General features: G+C 38.2%; 1 protein-coding gene across 1 annotated transcript; it reads right to left on the bottom strand.

Moving 5' to 3' along the window:
* Nucleotides 1-6910: 6910 nt before the first annotated feature.
* On the bottom strand, nucleotides 6911-7849 carry LOC123602667 (olfactory receptor 1052-like). Its single transcript, XM_045487131.1, has one exon. It carries the CDS (start codon nucleotides 7847-7849, stop codon nucleotides 6911-6913), a length of 939 nt encoding a protein of 312 aa, XP_045343087.1.
* Between the last annotated feature and the right edge of the window lie 2516 nt (nucleotides 7850-10365).

Below are 10365 nucleotides of genomic sequence, written 5' to 3'. Positions count from 1 at the left end.
TTGGTATTTTCTTTAATCCTTTTCTTTTTATTGAGATTCTCTATTTGATGAATACTTATTGTTAACACTTTCTTTTAATTCTTTTTTTTTTTTCAACGTTTATTTTTGGGACAGAGAGAGACAGAGCATGAACGGGGGAGGGGCAGAGAGAGAGGGAGACACAGAATCGGAAACAGGCTCCAGGCTCTGAGCCATCAGCCCAGAGCCCGACGCGGGGCTCGAACTCACGGACCGCGAGATCGTGACCTGGCTGAAGTCGGACGCTTAACCGACTGCGCCACCCAGGCGCCCCTAATTCTTTATATATATTTTCTTTAATTATTCGAACATATTATTTATATAATACCTTGAAGTCTTTTTCTGCTCAAGCTAACATCTGGGTCATGCAGTTCCTACTGACTTTTGTTTTTCCTGAGTTCAATGCATTACACTTTTCTGTTCCTTTATAGATCTTGTAAATTTGAGTTAAAAACTATACTTTATAGGGGCACCCAGGTGACTCGATTGAGCATCTAACTCTTGATTTCGGCTCAGGTCATGATCCCAGGGTCATGGGATCAAGCCCCACGTTGGGTTCTGTGCTTAGCATGGGACCTGCCTAAGATTCTCTTTCTCTCCCTCTGCCCCTCTCCCTTGCTGATGCTCTCTCTCTCTCCCTCTCTAAAAACTAAAACAATAAAAAATCTTCTCTTGATATGTACAGTGTAGATGCTCTGCATTTTGTATGTGCAACTTTATTAAGTACTGGCAGCTTTCAAAATTGTTGTTCTGAGTAACATCTCCATCGGTGCTTTATAAGAATAATAGCACCTCCATTTCTTCACCATTTTTATTATTTTTTATTTTTTTATTTTAATTTTTTTAATGTTTATTTTTGAGAGAGAGAGACAGAGTGTGAGTGGGGGAGGAGCAGAGAGGGAGACCCAGAATCAGAACCAGGCTCCAGGCTCTGAGCTGTCAGCACAGAGCCCAATGTGGGGCTCAAACTCACGAACCTTGAGATCATGACCCAAGCTGAGGTCAGATGCTTACTGACTGAGCCACCCAGGTACCCCCACCAACATTTTTATTTGCCTCTCCCCACTCACTATTTGTTTTAAAGATTTTATTTCTTTTAAGCAATCTTAAGATTTTATTTCTTTAAGCAATAAAGATTTTATTTCTTTTAAGCAATTGCTTTTGTTTCTTTTAAGCGACATGGGGCTCGAACTCACAACCACAAGTTAAGGAGTCACTGGCTCCAACAATTAAGCTAAAACAGGTACCACTAATATTAAATATTATTTTTGTTGTATATATTTTTGTGATTAATTTTCTTTCCCCAAATTACTAATAAAGTTGAACAACTTTCTTTCATTTTTACTGCAAGTGGAGAGATTTTCGATATTTATGGTGTGACATACCTTGCTCCCTGCCCCCGTCTTTTATTTTTTTTCTATTACATTGACTACTAGGTTTTATTGGATTTCTTTATATATTTTGATTGTAATTTCATATTTATGTAGGAAAAATATTTTCATTGACTCTGTGGTTTTACTCTATACTTTTAAAAAAAATCAATATAGTTCAATTTGCTATTTTTCTCCTTAATGGTCAGAACTTTTTATGTCATATTAAAGAAATATGATGCCTATTAAGTGTTTAAGATGTCTCAATACAGGTTTTTTATTGTTATAACTTTTGCATTCACTATGTATGATTGATTGTCCTCCATTTTTAATCATGCAATTTGAAATATTAAATATACTGCGCTCTGTTCCCTTTTTCACTTTTCTTATAATGATAGAGCCTTAGAAGGTTTAAACCCCTTTGATACACACTGCATTTTTCATTGTCTTTTCCATGCATTTGTATTCTATTTACTTTAAACCTCCTAATAAAATATTATTGTTGTTGTACAGTCAAAATTCAATCACTATAATTACCCACAAATCTCTAACTTACCCTTCCCTTTGCTTTCCATATTTTATTCACTGAAATTCCATTTTTGTCTTTTCCTCTGAGCATTTAAAAATTATATACACACTCATACACATAGACACACATTATAAAGTGCCCTGATATTAAGTATACAGCTTATTTAAATTTTGTGTCTATGGCCATGAGCATAACCACCATATAAATCATAGTGATACAGATATTTCTAGCACTACAGAATGCTCCCCGGTAGTTGTATGACTAAAAATTAATTTGTTAAACCTTACACAAATGGAATCTTGCATATGGACTTTTTGTGTCTGCTTTCCTTTATTGATCATAACGTTTGTGACCTTCACTGACATTGTGTTTTGGTAGCTGTTTCAAAAAAGCACTATGTATCCCTCCATCTTGTGAATATATCAAAACTTATTAACTTATTCTTTCAAAATGGTCTGTTTTATTGTTCTAGTTATAAACAATAAGAATTAAAACTGCTGAGAGCATTTTTGTTCCTCTATGCTTGTGAACACACACACTCATATCTAAGTGGAAATCCTGGAGCATAGTTAGCTATATATTCAGCTTACCATCAGACAGTTCTCCAAAATGCCTGCACCATTTTCATATATCTGTTGGAAATGTGTGAGCAATGATGTTAAACATTTTTACCTACGCTTGTTGGCATTTTGGATGTCTTTCATACAAAGTTTGTTTTCTATTTTTTTTCCATATTTAGTTGTCTTACATGTCTTTTATTGATTGGTGATTCTTTTTAATATATTCCGGATGAATCTTTTGTCAGTACACATTCTGTGAATATTTTTCCATATTGTATGGCTTGCCTTTTCAGTGTCATAATGGTGTACTTCTAGAGACAAAAGTCCTCATTTAAAACAAAGACCTCACTAGGTGTTGTATGTAAGTGATGAATCACTCAATTCTATACCCAGAACTAATATTACACCCTAGGTTAACTAGCTGGAATTTAAATAAAATTTTGGAGAAAGAAAAAAATAAAACAAAGACCTGTACTTCCATTGTCCATTTTATTTTACTACTTGTGTATCCTTATTAAGAAATGTTTGCCCGTCCCCTCCAAAAAAAAAAAAAAAAAAAAAAAAAAAAAGAAAAGAAAAAAAAAGAAAAAGAAAACCAACGTTTGCCCATTTTGATGTAATAAAGATACAGACTTATGTTTATTTCTAGAGGCTTCAGTGTTTTGTTTTCATCTCTCACACATTTACTTCTATGATCCATCTTAAGCCAATCTTCACCTATGATATGAGTTAAAATTAAGGTTTGTAACTCTTTTGTAGCCCTGCTTATATTTTGTGTTTTCCTGCTCTTTCTTACCCTTTTTTTAAAAAATACTTTCAGGCTTGGGCCGGTTGGTGGCTCAGCCGGTTGAGCGTCTGACTTCAGCTCAGATCATGATCTCCTGGTTCGTGAGTACGAGCCCCGGGTCGGGCTCTGTCCTGACAGCTCAGAGCCTGGAACCTGCTTCGGATTCTGTGTCTCCCTCTGTCTTGGCCCCTCCCCTGCTCGCACTCTGTCTCTTCAAAATGAGTAAATGTTAATTTTTTTAAATACTTTCAGGCTCTTGGCATGTGAATGAAATTTTCATAGAAAGGGAGGATAACATTACTTTCCACCAGGGAGGGCTTCACTCTTTCTAAAAAGGCAGAAAGAATGAGAGGCTGACTAAGTTAATTCAATTATTATTTGGGCTAGTTCTGGACTGGGTTGAAGTTAGAACTCATTTTTCTTCTGGTTTGTCCCTGTTGCAGGGTTCAGGTGGGCCTCTCTCTTTCTAGTCCTTAAATACTGCAGAAAAATCAGTTTTGACTCTTTGGTGGTGTAAAGTTAGCCTCCTGCCCTATACAGGCATACCTTGGAGATATTGTGGATTCAGTTCCAGAATGCTGAAATATAGTGAGTCAAGGAAAATATTTACTTGACTCTTTGGCTATTATGTCACATAATAGACATTACGCGATAGTCTATTAAGTGTGCAATAACACTGTATCAAAAAAAACACAATGTGGTACTTTAATTTAAAAACATTTTATTGCTACGAAATATTAACTATCATCTGAGCTTCCAGTGAGAGTTACCATCATTGGTCACTATTGATGTACAAATACGCAATGAGGGGCACCTGGGTGTCTCAGTCGGTTAAGCATCTGACTTCAGCTCAGGTCACGATCTTGCGGTCCGTGAGTTCGAGCCCCGCATCGGGCTCTGGGCTGATGGCTCCGAGCCTGGAGCCTGCTTCCGATTCTGTGTCTCCCTCTCTCTCTGCCCCTCCCCCATTCATGCTCTGTCTCTCTCTGTCTCAAAAATAAATAAACGTTAAAAAAAAATACGCAATGACAATTTTGGAATATTGCCAAGAATTACCAAAATGTGACACAGAGTTACAAAGTGAGAAAATTCTGGTGGAAAAGTGGCACCAATAGTCTTGCTTGATGCAGGGTTGCCGAGAACCTTCGATTTGTTAAAAAAAAAAACAAAACAAAAACAAAAACGCAGTAGCTGTGAAGTTAACGTGAAGCACAATCAAGTGAGGTGGGCCTGTACATCTTCAAATGGGAGCCAGTGTCTTGAGGGTGCTGCCAGCGCTGTGTTCGACGCAGACCTCTACGTCGGGTGGGAACTTATCAGCCAAGCGCCTAAACACTGAGAAAGATGTCACTGTCTTTCCAGCTACATCCGAATCTGCAAAGTCTGAACCTTCTCGTGCTCCAAAAAAAAAACTCTAGCCCTTTGTGCCGGGCTTACAGCAAGATCAAAATCTGGCCAATGCTTTGGGGAAGAAACCCGTATTACATTTGGTGCTAGCAGGATTTCCTGTCTTCTAAGCACTGCAGGAAAGTGGGAGATTTTACTCCACCCTGCGGTCCAGAACCAATTGCTTACGTTCTCCGCCCTCCATCCCATCCAATTTCCTGTGAGGCCAAAAACAGCTGTGTGTTTAGGCTCCCAGGTAATCCAGTCATCTCTGCAGGCCACATACCTGCCTAAAGGGCCGCTGTTCTCTCTTCCCCAAAAGCAGCCACAGAGCACAGGAGTCCCTCCTTTAGGTAGACTACAATCTTCAATATTTACTTTGTTTGGGACAACACCAAATGTTCCTCTGTTTTCCTGTTCCTCCTTGTTCCTGTTCCTCCTCTGTTTTCCATTAATTCTCCATTTAGATATGTCTATCCATCTATTTGTCTCTCTAATCTGTTATCTATCTGTCATCTGTCAATCATTTATCTATCCCTTTTCATCTATCATCTAACTATCATCTATTTATCTATCATCTATCATCTATCTACCTGATCTACTATATGTCCATCCTTTCATTTATTTGTTTACCTGGCCTTCAGGCCTGCTCAGACCCAGAATATGGCTAATGCCCTGAGAGGATATACAACCATGTGTGGTAAAACCTGCAAATATCTGCCCACACCTCTCCCGAGTCCTCTGAACCCTCTGTAGACCCTCCAGGCAAACCATGTGTGCATCACCAAGTGTGCCCTGAATCAGTGAGATGAAGTCAGCTCACATCTTCAAATTTACATCTCTCTGAAACCTAAGCCACTCCAACTCTCTTTTCTCCCATAGAGACTCACTTTATTCCAGAGATGATGTCTTATCTTATCTTGCTTGTCTTGTCATTTTTGCACAGACGCTGTTTCGATCACAAGCTACTCCATCCAGAAGTAAAAGTGCTCCTGTAATGTTATAAGCACTTTCCCCATATTTTCCTAACTTAAAAAAAAAATTGAGGGGTGCCTGGTTGGCTCAGTCAGTTAAGTGTGCAACTTTGGCTCAGGTCATGATCTCGCAGTTCATGAGTTCTAGCCCCTCATCGGGCTCTGTGCTCAGAGGTCAGAGCCTGGAGCCTGCTTCGGGTTCTGTGTCTCCCTCTCTCTCTCTTCTCCTCCCCTCCTTGTGCTCTGTCTCTTTCTGTCTCTCCAAAATAAACATTAAAATTTCGTTTTAATTTTATAAAAAAAAATTGAAACATTTCAAATTTGCAGAACCAGACTCAAGAATAAGACAGATTTTCAAGAGTATTTAGATGATCTCTCCTGTGTTCTTTACCTGTAGATCCTAACTGCAATTGCTACATTTGTTTTATTACTTTCGCAATTTCTACTTACTGTATGTGTATAAGTATGAGTGTATATACATATATTTATATTTATAATAGTAATGACATAATATTGTTTTATATTATCCAGTACACAGTCATGCTCTCCAAATGTTTGCGATCCAATATTAGGTAATGCATTCATCTTCACACAACACTTTGGAGACTCTTTTATTATATTCCTCTATTACCCATTCCTCTAACACCTTTTGCTCCATATCCTGAATCTATTTGTGTTTGGATCTCACAGCATACTTGGTACAAGTAAAGGGATTCAACAGAAGTGTGTTGAATGAATTAAGTATAACTAATGAATGTCATTTCTTCTATAACCACTCTTCTAAGATATCACTAAAATATGTAACTTAAATACAGAAGTGGAGAGATATGTCCTTACTTCAAAGGCAGCATTTTTAGAACAACAACCAAAAAGATCTGATTCCAAGATAATCAAGCCAAGGGACTATTTCATTCTTCCTCTCAGATAAGAGTGCATTTGTTGGAGTATTGGAATGTTCTTTTCATTTGAACCAATGTCAGACTCTTTTAAATCCATGCTGAGTTCTTTCACAGTTTAGCATCAGAATTTCTCAGAAAAAAAATGTATTAGCTCTTGAGAGAAAGGAACTGTTAAGTCACAAAACAATGAATGGTCAAATAGAGTGATTTTCCAGTAATTTTCCATTAATTCTCAACACTCAACACTCACGTCAAACTCAACACTTAGTCTTCAATTTCATAAGACTATCTTGATTGTAGTTTTGTTGGCATTTGTGTCTGTGATACAATTTTCAGGAAAGGCTATCAATTTAATGTTAGGTCAACAAAGCCACCACCAAGGTTGTGTCAGGTGGGGGTTCTCTTCCACCACATTGACCTTTTTGCTGCCTCTTTTACATCCTTATTGCGTAAGCTATAAATCAGTGGGTTCAGCATGGGGATAACCAACGTATAAAACACAGAAGAGACTTTCTCCTGTTCCAGGGAATACTGAGAACTTGGCTGGATGTAACTAAAGGTTACAGACCCATAGAATAAGGTCACAGCAGTGAGGTGAGAGGCGCAAGTGGAGAAGGCTTTGTGCCTCCCCTCAGCTGAGTGGATTCTCTGGATGGCAATGATGATGCACGTATAAGAGACCATGATGATAGTGAAAGTGAACATTGCAATGACCCCAGAGAAAACTAAAAGTAGCATCTCATTGTTATGGGCATCAGAGCAAGAGAGTCTCAGAAGAGGGGGAATGTCACAGAAATAATGATTCACGATGTTAGGACCACAGAAATCTAGCTTGAGCAAACCTATTGTGTGTGTCAATGAATTAATGAGCCCACCCAAGTATGACGCAAGGACCATCTGAATACAAACCTTTTGGGTCATTATGAGTGTATACGACAAGGGATTAGCTATTGCCACATAGCGGTCATAAGCCATCATAGACAGAAGGATGCCCTCTGTGGTTACATAAACTGCAAAAAAGAAACTCTGTAGAACACAACCAGAAAATGTGCTAGCTTTGTGTTTTGATAGAAAATTGACCAACATCTTTGGAGCAAAGACAGTAGAGTAGCAGATATCACAAAAAGAGAGGTTGCTAAGGAAAAAGTACATTGGAGTATGAAGTTGGGTATTTAACCAGATCAAGATAATCATCCCCCAATTACCTGCCAGAGTGATGGAATAAATAAGGGAGAAAAGGAAAAAGAGAGGGATCTGCAAATTAGGGTTTTCAGTTAAACCTACCAGAAGGAATTCCTTCACCCCTGTCTGGTTCCAACCTGCCATGCATTCAGGTTCATGTAACTTTTCAGTCGCAGAGCAAGGTGATATCACTCAGATGAAAAAAGATATATGTATATAATTTCCTCCATGATCCAGGATCCATAATAGCATTGGAACATTTATGTCTACCCTATAGTTGGTTGAAAGAAAGAAATTAACTTCAGCAGTGGACTCTATAAGTACCGGACAATTCATCTACAGTGTCTTAAATTTTGGGAGCTGGAGATTATTTTATTCCCTGCTTCTCAGTTTCCACATCACAAATATTACAAAACAGAAACTCTCTGACAAGAAAGTATTGATTGGTAGAACCGATAGTCAAACACGACTATGCTTCATATCAAACCTCTGACTCATTCTAGGACATATACAAGTCCTCTGCTTACATGGGCTACACACTGTTGCACCTTATTATAGAAATTATTTCTTCGGGCACCGGGATGACTCAGTTGGTTAAGCATCTGACTTTGGCTCCGGTCATGATCTCATGATTCGTGTATTCAAACCATGCATCGGGCTCTGTGCTGACAGCTCAGAGCCTGGAGCCTGCTTTGGATTCTCTGTCTCTCTCTCTCTTCTCTCTCTCTCTCTCTCTCTCAAATAAATAAAACTTAAAAAAATATATTTCCTTATCTTTTGGCCAAACTCTTCCTTTTTTTTTTAGTTTATGTATCTATTTTGAGAGGTGGGGGGAGGGGCTGAGAGAGAGGGAGACAGAGAGAATCCCAAGAAGGCTCTGCACCATCAACACAGAGCCCAATGTGGGGCTCAAACTCATGAACTATGAGATCATGACCTGAGCTGAAGTCGCTGCCTCCTGACTGAGCCAGCCAGGTGCCCCTGTTCCTACTTTTTAATACCCAGTTAACTCATGATTCTGACTTTCATAATAGGCAACCCCTTTCCTTTCCCAATCTCAAACATCAGAACTTTATTTTGCCTCACCTTTTGCCCAGATTCCACACTCGCAAGTTCAATGACCATGTCCTCCGAAAAAGCTGAATTGAGAGAAAGAGGTAGAACAATCTTTTCTTCATTTGATATTGTTAAGGCCAATCAAAAACTAGCAGGACAATTTGATTTGAAAATCCTTCCCTTTTGCATCTTTGTATAATTTCACCTTTATATCTTTTTATCATCATTGAAACAAAACCTCCAAAAACCCAATGTATAGAGACAAGATATGAGTGTGAGGGACCAAAACTATAACTATCAGATATGCCTGCTTTCAAAAATGTAGACTGCCACAGAGTTTCACTTGTTTTTTGACATATTATACTTATTCAATAATATTTATGGTTAAATATTAATAAGTTAATTCATTCATATACACTTTCATGCACTCAATAGGTATTCTTACTTACTACTTTATGCCAAGAAATGTTAAATTTGCTAGAAATGAAGCAGTGAGCAAGAAACATGCCATGCTTTCAAGTAGCTCACATTTTATTAGAGAAATAAATAAACAAGTATTGATATACTATATACAGTAATAATAAGTGCCATGAAGAAAGGTAAAGAAGAGGGAGTAAAAAGAGATGATAGATACCCTATTCTGCAGTATATTAGTTCTGTATCATTACCATAAAAAATTACCAAAAATCGGTGTCTTAGAACAACAAACATGCATTTTAAAAAAGGCATTAGAGATCTCAAAAAAATTGTGCTCTATGGAATTTGAGGTCTACCAAAGTAGAGATAAGGGGAAGCTTGGAATATGATCTTTATGGTATTGCTAAATCAAAAGCAAAATCTTCATTCTGTAAGTATAATATTATTTCTTATCAACTGAGGTTATAAATTAGATCCTATTGGGGAGCCTGGGTGGCTCAGTCGGTTAAGCGGCCGACTTCAGCTCAGGTCATGATCTCACGGTCCATGAGTTCGAGCCCCGCGTCTGGCTCTGTGCAGACAGCTCAGAGCCTGGAGCCTGTTTCAGATTCTGTGTCTCCCTCTCTCTGACCCTCCCCTGTTCATGCTCTGTTCTCTCCCTGCCTCAAAAAATATATAAACGCTAAAATTTTTTTTTAAAATTAGATCTTATCTGTATTTTAAATCAGTGGCCCTGAGAAACACAGTGAATCCACGTTCAATTGTATCCAAGGCAAAGAAGGAACTATTTGTGGAAATTACCAGTACTTTTTTTTTCTGTTAATAAAACCAGATAATAAAGTATAAAATCAAATTTTTAACCTGGAGGGGTGCCTGGGTGGCTCAGTCAGTTAAGTGCCCAACTTCCCCTCAAGTCGTGATCTTGCGGTTCATGGGTTCGAGCCCTGTGTCGGGCTCTGTGCTGACAGCTCAGAGCCTGGAGCCTGCTTCGGATTCTGTGTCTCCCTCTCTCTCTGCTCCTCCCCTGCTCATGCTCTGTTTCTCTCTCCTTCAAAAATAAATAAACATTAACAATTAAAAAAAATAACCTGGAAATAAACTCAACCTAAAACAAAAACAAGAACAAAAATTTAAAAAAAAATTAGAGGTGAAACGTACTTTGTGTATGTTTCTGAGCAGCAACATTT

This window comes from Leopardus geoffroyi, chromosome D1 (assembly GCF_018350155.1).
Source record: "Leopardus geoffroyi isolate Oge1 chromosome D1, O.geoffroyi_Oge1_pat1.0, whole genome shotgun sequence".
In the NCBI taxonomy this organism is placed as follows: domain Eukaryota; kingdom Metazoa; phylum Chordata; class Mammalia; order Carnivora; family Felidae; genus Leopardus; species Leopardus geoffroyi.
The sequence above is the reverse complement of the archived record's forward strand: the minus strand, read 5'-3'. Positions and strand labels throughout refer to the sequence as shown.

What these genes read in the sequence shown, in the direction of transcription:
- LOC123602667 (XM_045487131.1), bottom strand. Translation starts at nt 7,849, where the DNA reads ATGGCAGGTTGGAACCAGACAGGGGTGAAGGAATTCCTTCTGGTAGGT.